This window comes from Sciurus vulgaris (assembly GCF_902686455.1).
Source record: "Sciurus vulgaris genome assembly, chromosome: 19".
Lineage (NCBI taxonomy): Eukaryota > Metazoa > Chordata > Mammalia > Rodentia > Sciuridae > Sciurus > Sciurus vulgaris.
Genome location: NC_136480.1, coordinates 20807754 through 20833082, shown reverse-complemented (window position 1 = coordinate 20833082; position 25329 = coordinate 20807754). Strand labels below are relative to the sequence as shown.

The window sequence follows — 25329 nt, the reverse complement described above, 5'->3', positions numbered from 1 at the left end:
CAAGTACTTGGTTCAATACCAGTCCCACCCCACCACCCAAAAGAGAAAACCCCACAATCTCACAATTCACCAGGTCAAACAATCAACTTTAAAAATGAGTAATATGAACAGATACTTAAAAAACACAGATGGGAAATAAGCATGGGATACAGGCTTGACGTCCTCAGTTATTAGGAAGGTACAAGTTAAAACCATAACCCAGTAGAAGCCTAAAATTAAAAACACTGACTGTATGAACTTAGGATGTGGAAAAACTACAACTCTCCTACAATACTAGTGGGACTTTAAAATGACAGAACCACTTTAAGAAACAGTTTGGAAATTTCTTAAAAAGCAAAACCTATGTAGGGCCCATTCTCAGGTATTTACTCAAGAGAAAGAAAAACGTATGTCTACACAAAAACTTGTTCAGGAATATACTCTGCAGCTTTGTTTCTAAGAGCCAGAAACTGCCAACAATTCAAATGGCCATCGTCCAGTGACTGGTGGGACAAATCTGCAGTTATCCACACAATGGAATACCATTTGATAAGAAAGAATAAACAATGATGAATCTAAAATTAAGCGTGCTGACTGAAGGAAGCAGGCATCCCATCCCCCAATGAATACACACATTTACACAGAATTCATGAAAGGCTGGGATGCCGCTCAGTGACAGAGCTCTTGCCTAGCACGCGTGAGGGCCTGGGATCCCATACCAAAAAAAAGAATTCAAGAAAAGGCCAACTAATCTACGGTGAGAGAAAGCAGATTAAACAGTTACCTGGGGATAGAAAGGAACAGGAAAAGAAAATGTTTAGGGGTGATGCATGTGATCATTGGATTCACTGTGGTGGTTTTCCATATTACATTTATATGTGAAGCTTCTTAATATGCTAATTATACTTTAATGAGGCTGAAAATAATTAACAAAGGATGGTAAATGCAGCACTTTTACTCCTGACTGCAGTATAATACTTCTTGATTTCAGTTAGAGATTAAGCAATACTGAAATTGTACATCAGTCTACAAAATTTGCCTTAGTCAAGTTTTATTATTTGTCATCTTTCAAAAGCTGATTGAACCTAGTCACTTAGTCCTACTCAAGAATGTACTCTAAAAGCACTACGGATCATTCCTGTACAGCGAGTTTCCCCACTACCTGTGTCCTCATGATGCCCTGGCAGTGGAGTCCACCATTTCGGCCCAAGTTCAGCCATCAGTACCATCATCACCCTTACTTACACACACACACACACACACACACACCAACAAACGCCACGCCCGTCTTCTCAGAAGCAACTCACACTGCCAGAATTTCACCAAAGTATGAAGTCCTGACTGACGGACAGAAGCCATCATCAATCTGGCTGTCAATACTGAAGCAGCTTCACGAATTTTGGGGTCCCCATGCTTTTACTCATATTCCCACCAGTACAATAACTCTACTATACTGTTCCTTACCATCACCCCAATATCTGGCTCAGACTTTTTTTTCTATCTATGACAAGAAAATGGATGAAAGAAAAGAAACAGAGCCAGCCTCAGTGTACTCAAGTCAACTGCGCAGTTAGTTGTGTCCTGCTTCGTACCCTCTGAGCTCTCAAGGCCAGTGCACAGGGAGCTGTGACTTCTTCCATTACTATTTTTTTAGGGGGGGGGGGGCAGGCAGGGTCTTGCTCAGTAGCTGAGGCCAGCCAGGAACTTACAATCCTCTTGCCTTGGCCTCTCACGTGCAGAACTTCTTTCACTACACTCAAGTCTGGTCTTGAAATGCCAGTGGTAAGGAAGGAAATCAACTTTCTTTGCCAGAAGTCTAATTAATTCTAGGGCTTGGGGGTCTGAAAGATTGGGCAGGAGGTGACGAAAACGACTGAAGCGAATCAGGTTGAGATAAGGAAATTCCAAACCATCCAAGGCTAGTGGAAGCTGGCTGCTGTTGCCGCACTCATCCCAGCTGCAGCCATGTCCCGCCGTAAGGCAGAGGCCAAGAAGCCTTGCATACACTGAACTTAGGGCAAAGATCCTGCTAAACTGAAGGCAAAAATCACAACCTCAACCACAAAACTACAGAAAAATGTTGATTCATCTAAAACAGCTGACTCCAAAGAAAAACCATTCACCAGTCCAAAGGCCTCCCATTCCTTAAAGAAAATACAAACAGCACAGTGTGTTACTCTCTTAAAACTGAAATCTAGATTCCAGAGGGTTCCTCAATTTACAAACCAGTTAGGTGGAAGTTTTTTAAAATACAAGACTGAGTAGCAAACACCTTCTTCATAAATTCAAAGTTTGAAGGTCAGTTCTCACCTCTTTCCTCTGAAGTCTGATTCATTAGCACTGAAGGATAAAAGTCAAAATGACAAAAAAAAAAAAAAATTCAAGGTATATATGCATTATGTTATTAGAGTCTGACATCATTTTCTACCACGCTACTATGGAGAATAGAAGAAAGTGAACATGAAGGTAACTTTGGAGACAAATGAGTAAGAAGAGTTATAAATGAAAATCCCACTTCTAGAGCATCATTTCACATAGAACTATGTAGCCTGGATAATGGACAGGGGAACAGGAACAGATCACCAGACTCTACGAACCTGACAACAAGGTCATCACACTGAAAACAAACCTTCGAGGAACACCTAAACTAAAAAGTGTACTTTAAAAGATGACACTGGTCCTCAAGAAAAACAAGCCATTCTTACCAGCATCCTCTGAGCATTTTATGAGAATAACACAACTAATTCTGAAAACGCATCTTTCAGAACCTCAAGAAAATCAAAATGATTCATGGGCTCCCATCCGTTCATCTACCCACAAGTCAAGTGCCCCACCGAAAGGTCCATGCAGACACACTGTGCTGAAAACACACTGTGCACAGGACAGTTTCTGTTGGTCGATGTGTTTTAAACTAAAAAATATTCAGATTACAAAATTTCTATGTCACATCTACACAGAAGCCAACTTTGTACTTCAGCATCAGCTCCTGCTTTCACTGATTACTGTGCATTAATCAGTAGTGCTTATTAATAATTCCTAATAAATTATCTTACAATGCAACATACTCTTTTTGCTGAAACATTCCAATTCATTAGAAGAAACGTCTTTTCTCATGAAACTCACATTAGGTCAAAGAGTTCTGAAAATATTAGTAAACCATTCTGAGGTTTCATTTATAAAACAGTACCAGAGGAAAAGTCATCATCTAGGTAGGAGTTTGCCCCTGAAAAATCACAAAATGAGAGTGCATAAATTATTATACAGTTCAAAAAAATTCTGTAGACTATTGCTTGAAAACTTCTTCCTAAGAGAATTACAACTATTCTGAGTCCTAGTCAGCTGCAAGACCTCTATGAAAAAACACAGACCTCATGACTTTATTGATTTGAGTCTACCTTTGCCTCCTTAAGCCATTTTCTGAATCTAGACCACTGGAGTCAGTTTCTAAAACCTTCAGCCAAAAGGCAGAGATGAGAACTTCAGGAGCACATGCTGAGTCCTCCTGAGAGATCTCCTTCACCGCTTGAGTCCTCCCTCTTTTGCAGCCAACAGGCCCATCTCCACTGTAAGCAGAGAAGCAGGTATGAATGTGGAAGGAAAAGAGATCAAAGGAACCATCTTCAGAGTCAAAGAGTAAAATGAGAAACTTGAGTGAGCAAGGAACTAGTGGCAATATGCCCAAGGCAATCAGGTTTTCTAAGTGACCGCAACCCATCTGCAAAAGTGGCTGATCAACATCTGTCTTACTTTTAAATTCCTTAAAAGAGAGCATTTAAACAAGAGATCAGAGGAACAGATTGCCCACTGCAATGAAGAATACAAAAGGCAGCACTTCAGTAAGCACCGGAGACTTAACAATAATAGGTCACTGTCTCTGTTGCTAAGGGCTTCCAGAGCAGCCAATGTAAGCAAGAAATTCCAAGAAGGAATGACTCTCGGGCCATGCTGGAGACAGAGACAGAGCACACATTCCCGCCGCCCCCCTCCCCCCCTCAAAATGTCGATAATGAGAGAAAAGAATCTAAAGGCAGAAGAATAAGAGGTGGGTTTTGAAGACGATGCTGGGGTCCACCCGGGAGTTTTCACACAGTTAGAAGCCTAGGTGGCAAGCAGCATGATGGCAGGAAAGCATGTGTTCCAAGAATACTCATGGCTTAACCAAAAAGTGCATGCAAACAAGGGCAGGACCTCACTGAGCAGTGAGGAGGCCCCCAAGGTGGCTGCGCAGTCAGGTGGCATGACTGACATGTTCTCTACAGTTATCTCCGGGTAACACAAAAGACTCGCCCTGGCAGACCAGGCTCGGGGTTACTGCAATAGTACAGGTCCAGGTCTGGGAAACAGGCTTAAAATCAACTAGGCTGTACTGGAAAAAAAGAGTGAAATAATGAGGACTTAAAATAAGGTAGTAGCAGCCAGCATATCAGAGGAATAAAAACCAGTGAAATGTAGTTTCTGCTATGAATGGGTATTCTAAATTAACGTCTACGGATGGTGCCGCTCTGTGGATGGCAATGCCATTATCAGATAAAAGGACTAAAGGACACAAGTGATCCTGTGAAGCTGGAAAAGACAACTACAACTCTACTCATCTGAGGTTAGGAATGCAAGCTCTAAGTCTCGTTTTTTTATCCGTAAAATGGGGAGAGTCATGTATACCTCAGCCTTCTAACAATTAAATGAGAAAATGCATGAAACGAGCTTATCACAGTCCCTACCCTACACTAAATGCCCCTTAAATGGTGGCCCTCATTAGCACGGGGCAGGCTGCAAGATCACTGCTGAAGCCTCTATGAGCTGCGCCCCACTGTTCTTAAAGAGCAGCCCCCTTCCCAGTCTGTTATGCTCAGCACCTAGGACACCCAACAAACTGGTTAGATAAACGCTAAGCAAGAGAAACGTGTAATGTGCACCTGTTCTACTAGAACCAAGTTTTGCTGTGGGGCATAATTCGGTATTAACTATTTCAGTAATAAAAATTCTTTTCAAAGAAAGATTTATCAGCCTCATTCTTTTAATTAAATAATGTAACAAAGTTCTATACACGAATTGCCTTAGGGCTGCAATCCACCAGTTAACACTTAAAAACACACTTGTCTTCCACACTAGATTTTCATTCTGCTGTGACTCCCTACCTCTGAGATCCTGAAAGACTGAATTCAGTTTGGGGTCAGTCTACAATCAGTTTAATGTGGGAACATCAAGGCCAAGAATTTCAAAATAAAAACACTACCTACAATGTTCAGGTGCATATAAACTGAACACAACCAAAACTTTTCAACAGATGGGACTTTCCTACTCAGAGATCCTAATATGTGTAAATAAATATCTATTTATACATCACTGGGTGGGATACATGACAAATAAATTGTTTTATATATATTTTTTACACAAGTAATTTAGCATGAGGTTATTTAAGAGTCATTTTATTACAAATTGCCAAAACTGACAAATCTCAGTATTTTAAAACTGGTAAAGACATGAAATCAACCAGTTCCGTTAATTTCAAATTTAAATCCCAACCTAGCATACACTTCTGTGCATATAAAACTTACATCTTACAATAATAAAGTATTTTAAAGCTTTTATTCATATTTGACTGTGGTAACAGAAACTGTATATGGTGAAACTGTGATGAAATCTTGGCCACTGAGATTCCCCTTCCAAAACAGAAATCTTTGAAACATGATTCCATTATATCAAATTTCTCCCCCAAAGTCAATCAGGATATTGTTTCACAGTTCTTACATCCTTTAATTTAAAAAAGAAGAGGAACAAGAACAAGAAACACAAAAACCTAATGCAGAATTTCAATTACTAAGATTCAAAAAGATCAGAAATTATGAATTCTTTGTATAGGATCTGCTGGATGCTATGTGTAAGTTTTCTAGTTCTCAAACTATAGAATAGACAGACAGGCAGGAAGGGGGGCATTACCAGGCAAATCAAAGATCCAAAGAGGGCATATCTGAAAACCAAGCATCAAATAGCACTCCACCCTCCTACCTTCCCTATTACCACTCTCATCCTGAGCATCAAAATATTATTCCCCTTCTTACACATATGCTTCTAGGGTGCATACCGGGACTGCCAAGATGAGTTATTTATTGTCATGCATTCTGCTCCACAGTACCCCAAAACAAAGTAGACATGCTATGGCTCGCTCAATATTTTAACTGGAGGACTTAGAAATAAAGCCAAGTCCTGCATACAAGGACCACAGAACCTACCTCCTAGAACAGTCTGAAAGTCCAGTGACACCTGGTCCATCTGACTCCACCGGGCAAACAGCACCACTGCCTTGGGAGAGTCAATTATTCAAACTCACGACTTCTCACCCAGGAATTCAATGGCTTGTAATGTTCTTTCAAAAAGTTGTGTAATTTTAAAAGTTGTCAAGAGTTGAACAGCACTTGAAGGAATCTAATTTTAAGATAGTGAGGATATATTACATATTCTCAGTCTGTTTTTATGGGTTTATTTCTCTAAGAAGATAGGATGAGGAACACTGAACTTTATGAAAAGAAACACAGCAACGAGCAAAACAAATCAATCTCTACAGCCTTCATTCAGTTGGTTTATCACAGGTGATGTGATGAGGCTAAAACTCTGAGAAAGTAACTACTCAACTGGCATTATATTATTGCCCTCCTCTAATTCAAATGGACCTGGAAGAGAGTGGTAAGTTCTCTCTCAAGATGACAAAGGGGGAAGGGAAAGAAAAGAAGACCGATGAGAGAACACTGTAACAAGTTCATTTGTCCATTCAATTAAGTCACTTTTTTCCTATTCTATCTAGGAAGAAATCAAGTTAAGGTTTCTGAGCCTCTGCTTCTTCCACTTAAAATTATTAACAACTACCTCTCAGGTGGCTTTGATACTATACTGGGAGCATACATACAGATGACATGCAAAATGTAAAGCACTATGCAAACAAAGAACCTCAGAAGGGTCTAAGAACATCTCAATGCTGACAGACCTGGTGCACTCTGTCCATTCAGTCAAGTCATGATTTACGAGTTAAGGCCCCAAGCTTTATGTCTGGAACATGAGAATTAGTCCATGCACCACACATTCATTTAATCACTACTAATACTAATAAATCAAAGCTGGGCAGTGGCACACACCTGTGACCCCAAGAGATTCAAGAGATGAGGCAGAAGGATCTCAAATTCCAGGCCAGCCTCAGCAACTTAACAAGACCGTATCCCAAAATAAATTTTAAAAAGACTGGAGTAGCAGCTTAATGATGGAGTACTTGCCTAGCATCATGCAGGAGGCCCTCAATTCAGTCCCCAGCACAGGGGGAAGAAAAAGAGAGAGAGAAAGAAAGAAAGAAAAGTCACCCTTCATATTGTTTACAGTATGTATTCTGTGCCACGTCCTGTGCTAATAAGTACACTACATATATTCATTTAATCTTTCTTTTTTTCTTTGTACGGGGAATTGAGGCCAGAGGTGCTTAACCACTGAGCCACATCCCCAGCCCTTTTTTTATTTTATACTGAAACAAGGTCTCACTAAGTTGCTTCGGACCTCACACCTGTGATCCTCCTGCCTCAGCTTCTCAAGTCTCTGGGATCATAGGTGTGTCACTGTGCCCAGCCTTATTTAATCTTTACAGAATCACTACACAAGTTAATACCCCCATATTTAATAAATGGAAAACAAAAGGTTAGAGTAACCTAACCAAGGTCAGTAGGGGTGGCAAAGGGCAGCACTCCCGTCACTCAAGCTGAGGTCAACACCAAAACCCTGGTTCTTTTCCTCTCCAACAGGGCGGCCACCAGTCGACACTCAAATGCAGCCAGTCTGAATTAAGCGCCACAGTTATAAAACATGCACCAGATTATGAAGATTTTGTATGAAAATATAAAACATAATTTTTATTGGTTACATGCTGAAACAGTAACATTCTGAAAATAATTGACTAAATAAAACACTCTTAAATCTCACCTTTTTACGTCCTGCATACAGCTACTAGAAAGTTCTGAATCATGTGTGTGTGGTTTGCATTATGTTTACTTGGACAGCACTGATTCAGAACTTCACACAGGATATCTTGTAATACAATTTCAAATACAACATATTTTGAAGAATGTATTTAGATACTTCCCAATCTTAATGGTTTATTTCTGTGGTATGGGGTTAAACCCAGCAGTGTTCTACAGATATTTCCTAATCTTAATGGTTTATTTCTGTGGTCCTGGGTTGGTTAAAGTCAGCAGTGCTCTACCACTTAACTATATATACTATAAATCTCCAGCTCTTTTTACTTTTTATTGGGGGGTTGGGGGGGTTGTATGTACTGGGGATTGAACCCAAGGGCACTTAACCACTAAGCACCACATCCCCTAGCCCTTTCTTCTACTTTATTTAAGGACTGGTTCTCACTAGGTTGCTGAGGCTGGCTTTGAACTCGCAAAGCTCCTACCTCCTCCCCCAAGTCGCTAGGATTGCCAGGTGTGTGTCACCAAGCCCAGCCTTATTTTTCTTTTTAATTTTTTATTTTGAGACAGGGTCTTGCTAGATTTCTAAGAGTGGCCTCAAACTTGTGATCCTCCCACCTCCGCCTTCCAAATAGCTGGGATTACAAGTGTGCCACCACACCCAGTTTAACAGTTTAATTCAGTATAAACAATAAAAACAATTTTAGTCTTAAGGCAAAAACAGTTCCACTTAAATTTCAACGTCCCAAAATAATTTTCTTAAAAATCTGATATCTGCTTTCTTCCCAACTACAAAAGTGATAAAGACACACCAATAGAAACTACAGGGGGAAAAAAACACCAATCATCTTGTGACAGTTAATATTTCGATCAATCATTCCTTCTAGGCTTGTATAGGTTGGACAGTATGAAACATTAAAGTAGGATCACATAACTTTGTCATTCTGTAACTTGCTGTTTTCTAATCATTTCACTATAAATATTTTCCTCCATCCTTACATATTCTTTCTAAACATTTTAACTTACTTTGAAATAACTGTAGACTCACAGGAAGTCGCAAGAATAATACAGTGAAATTGCCCGTAATCTTAATCCTGTTTCTTCACGATGTGCACCTTCTAGATTATAGTAAAATGTCAAAACCGGGAAACTGACAGTGGTATGTGTGTGTCAACAGTTCTATGCCATTTTTTGTGTGCTTTACAATTTCAAGAACAATTTACTTTAGACTCAATATCTTTACAAACTTACAGGTACAATGATAATTTGACACCCGTATGAATGTACAATAACCAAGTCAGTGCAGCTATACTACTTCGGTCGCCTCAAATGATGTCGTTTCTTTACTGAGAACCTTCTGAACTCTCTTCCACTTCTCTGGAAATAACAGTGGTCAACACCAGTCGCCTACCATGCTGGACCACCAGAGCTCACTCCTCCCAACTTTACTCTGCTACCAGCGTCCAACCTCTCAATCCTCCCCACCAACCCAAGTCACTTTTTCACACCTGTATATACAGGTAACAAGACACACATCCACATGATCACCACAAAGAGCTCCCCCTTCCTGGCCTTTTCACTCCACCCATCACTCCTAGTCCCTCCACCAGCCCCAAGCATTGCCAATTGTCATTTCAAGAGGCTGTTGGGCCCTACAGTATGAGAATCTGTGCTACTGGCTCTTTTCACTCTGCACAAGGCCCTTGAGATCCACTCAAATTATACCAGGAATCAATACTTGTTCCTTTGTATTGCTCTATAGTATTCCACAGTACAGATGTTCCATTCACCTACTGAAGAACACCTAGGCTACCTCTTATTGAGGCTACGACAAAACACGGTACCAGATTTTGTGCGAACAGAAGCTTCCATTTCTCTGGGATAAATATCCAGGGGTGCAACCACGAGGTCACATGGTAGGTAACGTTTAGTTCTGTAAGGCACTGCCAGGCTATTTTCTAGAGCAGAACGTATACTGTTCTACATTCTCATCAGCCATGTATGACACATCTTATAACATTTTTTTAACAGCTGCAGAATATTCTATCATGAGTATTCCATATTTTTAACAACTCTGTACCGATCTTTACTTAGGTAATTTTCAGTTTTTTGTCACATACTGAGAAAATTTTATGTGGTCACACAAATTCCTAGAAATCATATTTTGTTGGGTCACAGGGTACAAATATTTTAAAAGCATTTGATACCAATTGCCATACTGGCCTCCAAAAACTTAAACCAATTTACGTAAACATGGAAGGTAAGAATGCCCATTTCCAAACCTCACTAAAATTATTTTTAGTCTTTTCAATCTGGCCAAAAAAATGTTGTCTTATTTTGTATCTCTCTGAACAATGGGGGAAAGTTATACTTTCCTCAAGTTTGTGTTCCTTAATGAATTACTTGTTCAAATTATGTGCCCGATTTTTACTGGAATGTTGGTTTACTGATTATTTTAAAACCTGGTTCCAACTCCACCAGAAAACTTCTAGAACTAATAAATGAATTCAGCAAAATAACAGGATATAAAATCAACACACATAAATCTAATACGTTTCTATTCATAAGTGATGAATTCTCTGAAAGAGAAATTAGGGAAACTAATCCATTTACAAGAGCCTCAAAAAAAAAAAAAAGGTAAAATAAAATACTTGGGAATCCATCTAAAGGCCTCTACAATGACAACTACAGAACACTAAAGAAAGAAATTAAAGAAAACCATAGAAGATGGAAAGATCTCCCATGTTCTTGGATAGGCAGAATTAATATTATCAAAATAGTCATATTTCCAAAGGTGCTATACAGATATATTTCAATTCCAATTAAAATCCCAATGACATTCCTCACAGAAATAGAGAAAGCAATCAAGAAATTCATCTGGAAGAACAAAAGAGCCAGAAAAGTCAAAGCAATCCTGGGTAGAAGAGTGATGCAGAAGGTCTCACAATACCAGACCTTAAACTGTACTACAGACCGATAGTAACAAAAATGGCTTGGTACTGGCACCAAAATAGACAGGTAGACCAATGGTACAGAATAGAAGACACACAGAGTATAGTTATCTTATACTTGACAAAAGGTGCCAAAAACAAACAGAGAAAAGACTGCCTCTTCAACAAATGGTGCTGGGAAAACTGGAAATCCATATGCAGTAAAATGAAATTAAACCCCTCCCTCTCGCCCTGCACAAAACTCAACTGAAAATGGACCAAGGACCTAGGAATTGGACCTGAGACCTTTCACCAAAAGAAGAAAAAGTAGGCCCGAATCTCCATCACGCTGGCTTAGGACCAGACTTCCTTAACAAGACCCCCAGAGCGTAAGAAATGAAAGAAAAAAAATCAATAAATGGAATGGATTCAAACTAAAAAACTTTTTCCCAGCAAAGGAAACAAGCAATAATGTGAAAAGAGAGCCTCAGAGTGGGAGAAAATCTTTTCCACATGCACTTCAGACAGAGCGCTCATCTCCAAAATTTACAAAGAACTTAAACTTTACACCAAAAAATACAAAGAACCCAATCAATAAATGGGCTAAGGAACTGGGCAGACACTTCATGGAAGATATACAGGTGATCAACAAACACATGAAAAAGTGCTGATCATCCCTAGTAATTAGAGAAATGCAATTAAAACCACCCAAAGATTTCATACAACTCCAATCAGAATGGCTATTATCAAGAACACGAGGAAGCGGGCGAATAGCTCGTCCAGTAGAGCGCTCGCCTGGCGTGTGCAGGGACCTGGGTTCGAGTCCTGGGTGCACCTGTCAGATGAAGGACTGAGCCCTGAGCCCGCCCTCCCTCTCTGGGCTCAACTTTAGGGGTGGGGGTGGGGAGGAAAAAAAATAACAGAATGAATCCAACAACATTCCCTATGTAAATTTATGATTTTTAATTAAAATAAATTTAAAAAAAAGAACACGAGCAATAGTGTTAGTGGGGATGTGGGGGAAAAGGCATAGTCATACATTGCTGGTGGGGCTGCAAATTGGTGCAGCCACTCTGGAAAGCAGTGTGGAGATTCCTCAGAAACCTTGGAATGGACCCACCATTTGACCCAGCTATCCCTCTCCTTGGTTTATATCCAGAGGACTTAAAATCAGCATACTACAGTGACGCAGCCACATCAATGTTCACAGCTGCTCAATGCACAATAGCCAGATTGTGGAAACAACCTAGATGCCCTTCAACTGACAAACGGAAAAGAAACTGTGGGATAGATACACAATGGAATATTACTCAGCCACAAAGAATAGAATTATGGCATTTGCTGGTAAATGGACAGAGATGGAGAATGTCATGCTATGTGAAATGAGCCAAGCCCAAAAAAACAGAGGCCGAATGTTTTCTCTGATAAGTAGATGATGATACATAATGGGGGGGGGGGGGGGGAGGAACTCTGGATTGTGTAGAGGGAAATGGTGCGGGAGGGGGTGAGGGCAGGAAAGATAGTGGACTGAGACAGACATCATTATCCTACATACACGTATATTACATGAATGGTGTGAATCCACATTGTGTACAATCATAGAAATGAAAAGTTGTACCTCATATGTTCACAATGAATCAAAATGCAGCCTGTAAAAAATAAATAAATAAAAAACCTGGTTCCATGCAGAAACAGGATTTTTAAAAAATATTTTATCTGAAATCAAAGTAAGACAATAGCTGATTCTACAATGTAGAAAAGACACCAGAGTATAAGTGATATGGTCCCTCAATTTATAAATATTCCTATACTCTGCAGAATATATTCATTAAGGTATCACCTCCAATGCCAAACCTAAGTCAAAAATATAGGTCCTAAAATATTGAACACTTAGTTAAGTTCACTTTGAAATGCCAACACACAATCAAAAGATCAATCACCCAGGCTGGGTGGCATACGCCTGAATCCCAGTAGCTAGGGAGACTGAGGCAGGAGGATTCCAAGTTCAAAGCCAGCCTCAGTAACTTCGCAGGGCTTAGTTAAGCAACTCATCAAGAGACCTTGTCTCTAAATAAAATATTAAAAGGGGTGGGAGGGTGTGGCTCAGTGATTAAGCGCCCGTGGGTCAATCCCCAGTAAAAAAATAAAATAAAAACCTCAGCTTCCCTGGGAAACCTGGCTGCTCTTTAGGAGAACCTGAAGTCACGTAAACCATAGTTTCCAAAGTGTGCTACCCAGATCCACAGCATCAACACTACCTGCAAACTTACTAGAAATGGAATTTCTCAGACCCTACACCAGAACTAGCTCATCAAAAACTCCAGGGTTGAGATTCAGCAATGTGTGTTTAACAAGACTTCAAAATGAGTCTTTAGCAAATGGCGCTGGCAAAAATGGATATTCATATGCAGAAGAATGAAAGTAGATCCCTCTCATTCTGCACAAAAGTCAACTCAAAATGACTCAAGGACCTAAAAATTAGACTAGAAACTTCACAACTGCGTCAACACTTCAACATACAGACAGGCAGAGGCAGAGACTTCCTCAACAGGACTCCGAAATACCAAGAATTAACAAATGGGATGGTGTCAAATTAAAAAGCTTCTGCACAGCAAAGGAAAAACAAACGAAAACAAGGGAAAAAATATGTGCCAGCTACTCTTCCAACAGTAAATTAATACCCAAAATATAATTCAAAAAACTTACACCAAGGGGAGAAAAAAAATCCAACAAATGGGCCAATGAACTAGACACACACCTCAAAAAAAAAAAAAGAAAGAAAGCAAATACAAAGTGCCCAAAACAACTGAGATTTCTTCTCACTCCAGTTAGAATGGAGACTACAAATAATAATACTGGAGAGAACATGGGCAAAAAAGAACGCTAAGCTGATGGTGGGACCGTAAATTAGCACAACCACTATGAAAATCAGTACAGAGCATCTCTGCTCAAAAGACAAGGGATGGAACCCCACAGGAGCCAGCGACACCACTGCTCTGTATTTCATTCTGAAGCCCTGAAGTCGGCATACACATACATATAGCAACACACACACAACCATGTTTAGAGCAGCACAAGTCACAAGAGCCGAACTACAGAACCAGTCTAGATTTCTGTCAACGAAAGAACGGATAAAGAAAACGTGGTACATATACAGAGTGGAGTTTTATGTAGCCATAAAGAATGAAATCATGTCACTCACAAGGAAATGGATGGAAATCAGAAAGCATTACACTAAGCAAAATAAGCCAAACTTGGAAGGTCAAGGGCTGTGGATGTTTTCTCTCATATGTGGAAGCTAGAGAAACAAGGAAGGGGAGGGGAATGTCCTTCTGAAACAGAAGGGAGGACCAGAAGAAGAAAGGAGCAGGGGAAGGAGGGGGAGCGGAGGGAAGGGAAGGAGAGGTTCCAGGGACTGACGCTGGCGGGCACCGGGCACGTACAAATACCTAACAACGAATCCCACTATCATAACGCGCCAAAGGCTTTCAGGTGACCGTGGAGCACACTACGGTCTGAGAATTACCACTCTAAACAAATTTAGAAAACATTAAGGCAGCGTACCCTTGTATACGAAACTGTTCTTTAAAGAAGGGTTTGGGCAAAGTTAGTTAAGCCTTTGATGTTAAGAATTCAATATGTAGTTCTTCCCCCAAATGAAAACAATCCAGAAAAAAACAGTTTCTGCTTTGCTCTCTACAAATAAGAAATTCTAAAATCATGAAATGTTCACAAAACTTCTCCCTCAGAGAATCCAAAATGAACTATATCAGATCTCTTTAAATCAGACTTAATGTGTTTCACATCACACAGAGTCTCATTCACCCATTCAGTTATTTGTGGTCCAGTGAATAAATAAATTGCTCAATAAACAAAAATAATCCTTGATGGCAGGATTGAGTGATGTTTATTTTTTTGTTTTGTCCCCATATTTCCTATAATAAATATGAATTACTTTCATAACCAAAATAAAGGATGAGGAATCATTTACCAAATATAACTATAAAATAACCTACAGAAGAACATTACTCTTAGGTTTTAACAACCTTCACTGATATTCTTTCTTCTTTTACCCATACAAAAATACATAAATAATTTATGAGATGCTGGATTGATAACAAATAAATGAAATTCAGCTCCCATCTTCGAAGAGCTTATTATCTTGACAATCAGGAAGGAACCTATCAATAAGTATTCCCACAGTAGCAAATGTGGGGCGCCAAGTTGTGGTGGAAACTTTCTATCCACCTAGCAAGTGTCCCGGTTCCCCTTCCAAGTAACAGACCCTTGAAGATGAGTTAAGCTGGTCCAGTCACAGAATCCCCACCTCCAGGCAACAAAGGATGATCCACGGATTGGGCAAGTGGCAGGAGACCTGATTCTTTTAACTCTTCCTTTGATTCCGAGTCCAAACGAAGTGTATCCTCCTCATGACTGGCTATGTACACCAGTAAATGGTTTTCTTTTGTTTTTTGATTAAAGGAGCTTGAGGTGGATTCCTACTTCTTACAACTTTGACCATTATTGCCGCATTTATGATATTAAATGAAGTTTACTTTTGTAGAAGAATGGACAGAGTAACTATAAACACTCACATGTGACATCTCATCTGTTCTTAGAAAGCAGCCACCAGTCTGTTTTAGACCAGTGACTGACCACCTCGCCGTGAAAAGACCCAACGTGCTGACGGCCCTGGCAGCACCACCTCACCCTTCGTTTCTCGCCCTTCCTAAGATCTGTAAAGTTTCTATCATTTGTACTGCTAGTACTCTTGAACTTCAGAGAAAAATACTTTGAAAAGTTTTACTATTTTTTTTTTTTAACATATCCCTTCTGCTAGTTTCTCTCCCCAACCACAGGATAATTTAAACAGAGGGAGGGGAAGAGGGAGACAGTAGTATCCACCCCTGCTTAAAAATAAATTTTCATCTGGTAATCTTGAGACTTCAACCATTCCTCGTTTCTGAGTAATTCAGTAGTACTTCTGCGCTGCCTTTACTCAGAATTCGTTTTTAGCACCATTTAGTGTTTTTTGTCAATAACTGCATGGAAATGAAAATATAGCTAAATAAATGAATGAAGTGCATGAGTCAAGACTTCAATTTAACAGAAATAATCCAAATTACTCAACAGGATGGTAGTGTGCACAGCGTCCAAGGTCCACCTATCAAGCACAAGCAGTCCGGCTATCAAGTCGAGTTATCTTCAGAGGACAGAACAAGAGCAAAACATTTCCAACACTGTTCAGTATGTTTTGTAACCATTTTTAAGCACTCTTAAGGTGTCAGCCTACATAAAACTTCAGTTCTTAACACCCCCCAATAGGTTTTATACCACATGATCAATGCCCTCCTTTATTATCACCAATCAGACTTCTAACATGACTTCTGGCTACTGACACCACAGACTGGACAACCAGAAAGAAGGATTATCACAACAAATATTACTTAGGTAAGCATACCAAAGATCCTAAGTTCAAAACAACCACTCCAGGAAGTAAGTTGAATGTACTGTCTACAGCCCCCAAGGCTGCAATCCTGTTTTAAGTTCAAGTACCTATTTAGAAAACAAAACCAGAAAAACAGGAATACTACCCAGACTTCATAAAGGCAAACTTCTAACCCAGTCACATTAGACACACAAGATGAGAGCCCTAATACATAACATACAGAAGAACATTTACTAGAACTCTGTTGGGCAGGGGGAGACAAGGTCTCACTCCAACCTCCCCAACAGCTAGGATTAGAGGTTCAGGCCCCCACAGCAACAGAATTCTTTCTGGAACTCTTTTCTTCTAGTCTTCATTTATTCTGTGCAGTAAACATTTACTGAACCGCTACCAAACGCCAGGCACTGTAAGAGACACAGGAAAATAAAGCTATGGAAGAAAGGCCTCGCCCTTAAGAGGAGACTCCATAGCACAGGCGGCCTGAGAAACCACATAAAGTAGAGTGAGTGTCATGACAGAGGTGTGCATGGCTGCAGGGAGAGAAAGGCTTCCTGAGACCGAGAGAGGACACGAGTAGCCAGTCAGGATAGAGAGAGGAAAAGCATTTCAAAGGAAACAGAAGAGCGTGTGGAGACACACAAGTGAGACTCCACAGTCCACGCTCAGGAAACACCACACGAAGCACGGGGGACAGATGGGAGGGCGCGTGGGCTGCTCCCAGAAAATCTAAAGAGAGACAAAGGAAAGGACCCAAACCTCAAAGCTTTCTGTGATACTCATGATTTGGATTCTATACTAAAGGCAATGAGAACCAGGATGAAATGCTAACCGGGAACTGGAATGATCTCATTGGCATTTGAGAAAATACTTGTATATTACATTAATTCCACCTTCAACCTGTGGAGTATGAACTGTCCCAACAGCCCGAGGAAGAAACCCAGGACGCAGTTGGCTTTGCTTGCCCTGTGTATGCAGGCCAAGGGTAGTGATGGGTGGAGAGTAAATATTACCTGGGAAATAAGAGGCGGGAGGAAAACAAAAAGTGTGGATGATATCATCCAAACAGATGAAGGTACAGGATGGGGGGTGGGGCAAAGAATTAACAGAATAACCTCTATCTGCCTACAGAATAAATCTGACATCCAAGAATCAGTTTCTCTCTAACCTCTTTTAAAAAGCACTTACTGTCTTCTACCTTGGATTCAACTCATTCCACACCCACGGCCGTTCACATCAAGGGCTGCTTTCCATCACTGGCTATCTTCTTATTCTCTAAGTTTTCAACAAATTTGTTAAGGTCCTTGAAAGCAGGAGTTCTCCACTTATTTAACCAATACCTTGAAACAAAATGACTGATGAGCATACTACTGATGAGAGGCTGAAACTGACTCCTTTATGACCACTATAAAGTCTTACACTCATGGTGTGCTGCAGCAGCTCAGGTACGTAAGCAAAGAGGGTGGAGAAGGGTCCTCTCTCTAGAATGTTTAAGGAAGGGTCTGCGGACAAAGAACTGAGCTCTAAGACATTACTAGGGACCAAAAAAACTGGTAAAATCAGCACTGCACACAACACAGATCAGTCTTGCAAACACGACTATGCCTGGAAGAAGCCAGAGCCACAGTGCATATACTCTAAGACTCCATTCAAACAATTCAAAAGCAAGCCAGAACTAACCTTCTGTGCTAGAAGTCAGGACAGCAGGCACAGGGGGCGGTGTACAAGGAAGGGCTCCTGGGAACGTTCTCTTTAAAAGTCTGAGGCACAATCTGGGTACCAGTTACGAACACATATTCGCCTTGTGAAAGCACAACACATCTTTAAACTCATGATCCATGCACCTTCAGTTCAGTAACTCTTTAAAAACCAACACGCAGACAAAGGGTCACTACTTTTGGTGAATCTAAAAGGGACTACCACAAAGAGAAAAGGCACTGGTGACAGGGAAAAGCGAAAACCAGAGCCACAAGGACTAGGGAACATACCAGCTCAGGTCATGAGAAGGCTTCCAAGTGTCGGGTACTAAGAAACTGAGTTAGTCCTGACAACTAACCTGGTAAACTACAGCTGCTTGACAATTTTCTAAACCTTGGAGTTTCTTCACACCTACTGAAGCACACAATTAACGTATGCCACATAAACAACACGTAAGTGAACCACTCAAGCCCTCCCATCTCAAGGACTAACAGATTACACTGGGAAGCTGGTGAGCCCGAGGTCAGCCTAAACTCACAACTGAGTTCAGCAGCTTCTGCACCAACGCTCCAGCTCTACCCAAAGAGCTAGCCTGCACAGGTAAAGTCACGCCTTAACTGTCCCCTAGCATCAAAAACAAGCAGCCCACTTCTAACAGGGCAAATGCACACCTCAACACTACCCAAAGGAAGCTTCTGCTTGGTCCTCATCAGGCTACAGTTTCTTACCCTACCAATTTCTTCCCGGCTCTTGTGGTTAGCAGAAGTTACCTCATTTTTCTGTTCACTTGTTTCTCTTCTATTCCTCTCCACAGTATTTCAAATCCCATGAGAATAGGGACTTGTCTGTCTTTACACCATTGTATACCCAGAGCCCAGATGGCTGCATGCTCAATAAAAAAATGTCAAATGACCACAACTACCCAGGTAATTTACTTTAAGGTCGTCAAGTACACATAGGATCAAGTCAGTGCCAATAAATCAGTTAAGTCCAATGCAACAGCAAACACGAAATAAATTATTACTCCACTCCTGGGTTAGGAGTAATCTTTGAAACTGTACCAGCTTCTGTACCAGCTCTGAGGTTGAAAGGTTTGATAAGGTTTGACGATTTGGAAGACAGGGGCAATTTTTCGATGTACTTTATCGAGTTATTTCTGTAAAAGACAAACACAACAAAGCCAAGTACCCTAAGGCGTAAAGCCACTGTTGAGGACTCTCAGGAAGCACTGTCCCACAACCTGCCTCTGCCCCAATGCAGGTACCTTTTCCTTCTTGTGGGGGTTTTCCTTTCTGAAAAGAATCACCAGGCACCCATATGGAGCTTCCAGCAAAGGCCATAACTAAGTTGTGTTTCCCCGCAAAATGTCTACAATAGTTCCTAGAGCATTCTGAGGTGACACGGTATCCGCCTTTAAGGGGAAAGATTCCAAAGTTACAACTGCAAAGAATCAGGGAGTCTTGAATAAGGAAAACTTACCACAAAACAGTTGCTGCTTCTCCCTGAACTCCAATATCCTGAGTACCAACTTTTTTAAAATCAAGTTGTTTCCACACAATAGCATTAGCCAAAGTTAACTTCCTCACTTCTACTTGTCTAGAAAAGCTCCAAAAACAGTAAACTTTTCAGAGGTGCAGTAGTCAAATCATCAGGGATTAAGTAAAGCATGACTTCAACTCAACATCATAAGAGGAAAGTTCTAAATCTGTGGCAATTATCCAAAGCAGAACTTTTCTCATTTTTCAAGTAATGCAATGTAAACAGTCGCTGAAGGTAAAAATGCAGCCCTCCTAGCAAAGAAACATCCATTAGCAAGAGCATGCAGCACTGGCAATGCTTACTTCAGACACACACTGCAGTCACAGACACAAGACCCCAGAAGCAATGCAGCTTCTTCCCTGGTCTAGGAAGCGACTGCCAGACACTTGGAACTTAAGACAACAGTCAGGTGAGTCCCCCACTCTGGGCTTTGCATTCCTTCCTCTCTTAAAGAGGCGTCTTCCTTTTTGTGTCTGTCAAAGCAGGAGGAAACATACTGCAGCGACCACACAGGAAGGGACAGGACTTTTTCCTGCCCACCTGCCATCTCTCTCTAACCCTGCACTCCCCCTTTATTCTCCATCTTGCAAGGTGGCAAGGCTTAGAGTACACCAGTAGGTGGTAGGAAGCAACCCTCTCAGGTGCCCATGACTCCTCCGTGCTCCTGGGTCAGAGGCTTTGTATCAAAGAACAGGCAGAAGGTGTCCTCTTAGAAGATGGAAATATTCTAAACCATACTGTAGTGATGGCATCGCAACTCTTTAAAAAGACCAAAAAAAAAAAAAGTAATTGCAGCATTAAGAATGGATGAATCTTATATGTAAATTATACCTCAACAAAAGTCAGGATTGTTGTTTTGTACTGGGGACTGAGGAGTGCTTTACCACTGAGCTACATCCCCGCCCATTTTTATTATGAGACAGCACCCAGCTAAGCTGCTGAGGTTGGCCTCAAACTTGGGTTCCATCTGCCTCAGCCTTCTGAGTTACTAGGATGATAGGTGTGCACCACCTTGCAGGACCTCAAAAAAGATTTTAAAACAAATAATGACCAAGGGCTAGAGAGTAGGATAGTGTGCTTGAAAAAGAACTGCAGAAAAGAACCAGAGATTCAACACACACTTAATAATACATCTAAAATATAGATCTCCATTGCCCCAAGCCTTCCAAGTAGACTATCACAAATTCCTTAGAACCTTAGCATATTCCTTAGGACCCTCTGATCTCCCTTTCATTCTGCTCTATGCTGCTCAAGAAAAGAAGTAAATCCTCACTCTGAATCACCTTCATGATTATACCTGCAGAATTAAAAATAACATGACATGACAATAATAGTGTAATATGGCAGGTGAATTTGGAGAAATCAATTCTAGTTTTCCAAAAGAAATGGGGGGAGGGAAACCATGTAATTGATTCCCCAAGCCAGACTGCTCCAATCCCATTTTTTATTGCCTCTCAGAGTCTTTACAACTTGAATTATAGTCATCTGGATACACATCTTACCATATTTTAAACATTTCCCTTTCCTCCCCAATGCCTTCAGGAATATCTTCCACACCATCCTAGGAATTTAGTAAGTTTTCTTTGGATGAGTGGCAATATTTTCCTAATCATATTTAGGAATACCAACTCTGTCCTCACAGGGCAAATATAGTTCTGTGCCCCACTGGGCTACCACTAATTCAAAGCTGTACTCCTGGACTGACTGGTACATGACAATAACAATAAAGACAAGAATAATCAAAAACTTAAAAATAACCATAGGCTAGGTAACTAGGCTGTTAAAATACAAAAACAGACCAAACAATCTCTATGTCAGTCAACGAATTGTTCTAAAAGCCCCAAATTTTGCCAATTACCCAGCTTCCAAAACCCAAAAACAGGGCTGGGTTGTAGCTCAGTGGCAGGGTACTTGTCTAGTCTGTGCAAGGTCCTGGCTTCAATCCCCCCAGAACTGGGAAAACAAAAGCCAAAAAAATAACAAGTTTTGTACTGCCATCAATACCAAGCCTGATTCATACCAGGCAAGACAGAAAATATCAAGTTCATATCAAACCTTTGAGATACAAAAACCGCATGAAAAAGACTCAAGAAAAAACACTACAGTGGCAAGTATCACGGAGCAATTAACCAAGCTAAGGCACTAGAGAACAGGATGAAACCTGTCAAAAGCTCACTGCCCACATGACGCCCATCTGTAATTGAGGAAAGGCAAGGTGTTAACTGAATTCCGATTAATAACAACTTCTGCAAAGATCTAACCAAAATCAAAGAAATCTCAGCCAAGTGAGAGTATCACGACTTGGTGAGAGTTTAAGTTCTCAGACATGTGAAATGTACGTTCAAATTCTACTCAATGACAAGACATCAAAAAACCTGCATGATGACCCACAAAGATACTTGTAAGCAAGTTTCCCTAAACTTACTCTGAAATATTTCATTTGTTTAAAAGCTGAATTACTCTGTCGTCATCTCTGGTCTTGAAAAAAAACTTTATTCTTTAAAGTCAAAACCTTCCCCGTGCTTCCAAAAAGTTGATGAGTCAGGTTTTTAAAAATACTTATAGAAACCGAAATGCATTTCATTATGAGATAATTATTCCCAGCAATAATCAGATATAAACTTTTGAGTCTGGCTCAAGTCTCTTCACCAGTGAGGTTCAAGTTCTCAGGAGTTTCCTAGTCATTTACTTGAACACCATCTACAGTAACACTCAAAGCAAAACCACAATAAAGAGGTGTGGCCTCTGAGGGATTCTACATGTAAAAAACATCACTCATAAATACACAATCACTATTGCTTTAAGTAACATATTTCTAAACTTTCACGCCATCTCATGGAAGCCCCTATTTTAGATGGCAAAACAAATTCTATGAAACCACCTATGTGTGTTTTTTCTCTAATTTTAAGTAAATCTATGATGACACTAAAAGGTGACATGAATTACTTATGGGAAAATATCTTCCTCAAGTTCTAAAGTATTTTTATTCAGAGGTCTCATTAGTTGGTGGAATTCACAGAATAGTTCTACCAGTAATTAGGCCAAACAATCCCGGTTATACGCTTTTAGGGTGTCCAGTATCCTATTTAATCCCAGGTATAAACAGCAAGGAAGCCCTAACAGGATACATCCAGAGAAGCACATCCAGCTGGAGCACTGGAGCGCGACTACAGTCACACGGGACGCCACCAGTTCAAAAACAAGTACCTGATGAAATGAGACTTTTGGCCATCAACTGTCAAGAACTCACCCCAATGCCTGTCCATTAAATGATACCAACAACAGCTTCATTTCGAACACTACTGACATTCCAGGTAAAAGTTTAGAGATGACCGGCAGACCACAACGTCAGTCCTGACATTTCATCCCACTGTATGTGAAATCTGGAGTAGTTCAACTCGCTCCCACACCACACATTTACCACCTCCATTTAAATGAAAAGGAATTCTTTCAACATTCTTTTCATCATAATGTAGCTTAAAACACAAACTTCAAAATAGTCACTCCACTGACTTCACCATTTTGCAAAATCGTCCTCCATCACCACTCTGCAAAAGCAAATAAAGAAGGGAGAAAAAAAAAAAAGAAAAAAAAAAAACAAAAAAACAAAAAAACCCTGACAACTCAGCCTTCCAAAATATGCACTTTATCAAACCCCCAACATCTATTTTCAAGTGCAGGAAAATAACAGACATTTGCAGCTCGAAACAGAAAAGCACAACCAGCCTTTCTGCACTACCACCATTAAATTTCCCAGAGAAGAGAAAAATAACTCAGGACAGGCAAATTAAAACCATTCTGCACATGGCAGAAATAAAAAGGTCTCATGTCCTACAATCCATAGCAAGAGCCCTGCTTCCTCTCTTTCCCAGCCAACACCAATAAGCCAAAGGATACAAGTGTCAAACCCAGCGTCTGCATGAAATAAGACGAAAACCTGGGGAAATTCCTCCCCATAAATCTTCCCGGGAACACGAGGCGCTGCACCCAACGCCAGAGACACGCGACCCCGAGCCCGTCGCCCACCCCCGGGCGCAGCAGAAGCCGCGATCAACAAGTTGGAGCCGGGGCAGAAAGTGCGGCCGGCCGCCCTCTCCCCCACCCGGGGAAGAGCCCCCGACCAAGGGCCGGCGCCGCGGTACCTGGTGGAGGTGCCTTTCCGCACGTCGCAGATGCTGCATTTGAAGGCTTCGGCGCTGTTCCTGAAGGTGCACACGCTGCAATCCCAAAAGCCCTCGTCCGCGGCGGGCTTGGCTTGCCTCTTCGGCCTTCGCGGGAGCGGGGAGAGGGGCACAGCAAACAGCGCGCGTGAGCCTCGCGATTCCGCAGGAATCCGGCGCCGCAAACTTCGCCGGCGCCCCCCGCCCACCCCGCGCGGCCGCCCGCCCGCCCGCCCGGCCGGGGGCCCCGCGCACCCGCGGCCCAGCCGGAGGCCGCGGCGGGCGGGCGGCGCGTCCGGGGGGCGCGGGGCTGCGCGGCGGGGCGCGGGCCGCCGCCGCCGCCCGCCCGCCCGCGCCGCCTCCTCCCCACCTGGGCAAATCTCCTTTGTCTGGGAGGAGCGGCGGCGGCGGAGGGCGGCTGAGGAGGAGCCGCCATGGCTGCGGCGCGCACGGCCCCGGCCCGCGCGGAGCGCCGCCGCCCGCCGCCGCCGCCCGCCGGTCTCCATCTTAGCCGCGCCTCCCCGCGCGCGCCGCTCGGGCCTAGTCGCCGCCGGCCCCGCCGCCCCGGCCTCCCTTCCGCCCGCGGCGCCGAGCAGGTACCTGGTCGGGCTCTTCTTGTCGCCCATGGTCACGGACGGGCTGCGCCCAGCCCCCCCGCCGCCGCCGCCGCCCGCAGGAGAAACGCCGCCCGGGAGTCGTCGCGGACCGGCCCCCCTCCCTCCCCCGCGCCCGCCCGCCCGCCCTCAGCCGCCGGGGCTCGAGCTCGGCCGCCGCCGCCGCCGCCGCCAGTCTCCGGACGAGACTAGTCCCCGCCAGCGCCGCCTCCGCCGAGTGACTGACGAGGGGCGGGGCCGGCGCCGCGCGTCACGCGCCGGGCGGCCAATGGGAGCGCGGCGGCCGGCGCCGCGGGGGCGGGGGCGGGGCGCGGGGGAGGCGGGGCGTGGCGGACGTGGGCCGGCCGGCGGCGTGCGTGCCCGGGAGCGTGTGCGCGCGGGGGGCGCGCGTGCCTGCCGGGGGCCCCAGCGGCCCGGCGCGGTGGAGCGTGCGAGCCCGGCGGGGCGCACGTGGCCGCGCCCGGGGGCGGGCAACCGGCGGCGGGGTCCGGCACGGCCGTCCCGCGGGGCTGCCGCCCGGCGCCCGGCCCCACCGCGGCGCGGGAGAAGTAGTTCCGCGCAGTTTGCGCGCGCCGCGAGGGCTCGCAACAGCCGCGCCGCTCGCAGCGCCTCGAGGCTTGCAGCGCGCCGGGAGCCGGCGGGGCCTCCTGCGGCCCGCGTGCCCCGGCGCACTTGTGCCCTCTGCCACGCGGAGCTCCGTGGCCGCCGCCCCCAAAGTCCCTGCCCCGGGCGGAGACGCCGGCCCAGAGCCCCCGCCCAGGCCGTGGCGGGGGGAACTCGCAGAAAGGGTGTGGTGTAACTGCTGCCCCGGAGGCCAGACCCCGGGCTGCTGCCGCGACTCCTCCGGACTCCCCGGGAGCCTAAATAGGGCGTTTCCCTGGAGAAGTTGCTATTCAGATCCTGGCGACCACATGCCAGCATTCTAACCTTGTGCCGCAGCTCCTCATCTCCAAAATGAGGCTGATAACCCTCCTCCTCCGGTTGTTTTCAAAATTCAGAGACACAATGGATGGA

At 43.2% G+C, this 25329-nt stretch overlaps 1 protein-coding gene across 1 annotated transcript in view; it reads right to left on the bottom strand.

Moving 5' to 3' along the window:
* The window catches only part of RYBP (RING1 and YY1 binding protein), a 70727-nt gene extending 46270 nt beyond the window's left edge, over nt 1-24457 (bottom strand). The window contains exons 1-2 of the mRNA XM_079122584.1: nt 24302-24457; nt 23684-23809 (exon numbers count right to left, since the gene is read on the bottom strand). Coding sequence (XP_078978710.1) covers nt 23684-23809; nt 24302-24327 — 152 coding nt within the window. The 5' untranslated portion in view covers nt 24328-24457. The remainder of the gene's footprint in view (nt 1-23683; nt 23810-24301) is intronic.
* Nucleotides 24458-25329: the final 872 nt, after the last annotated feature.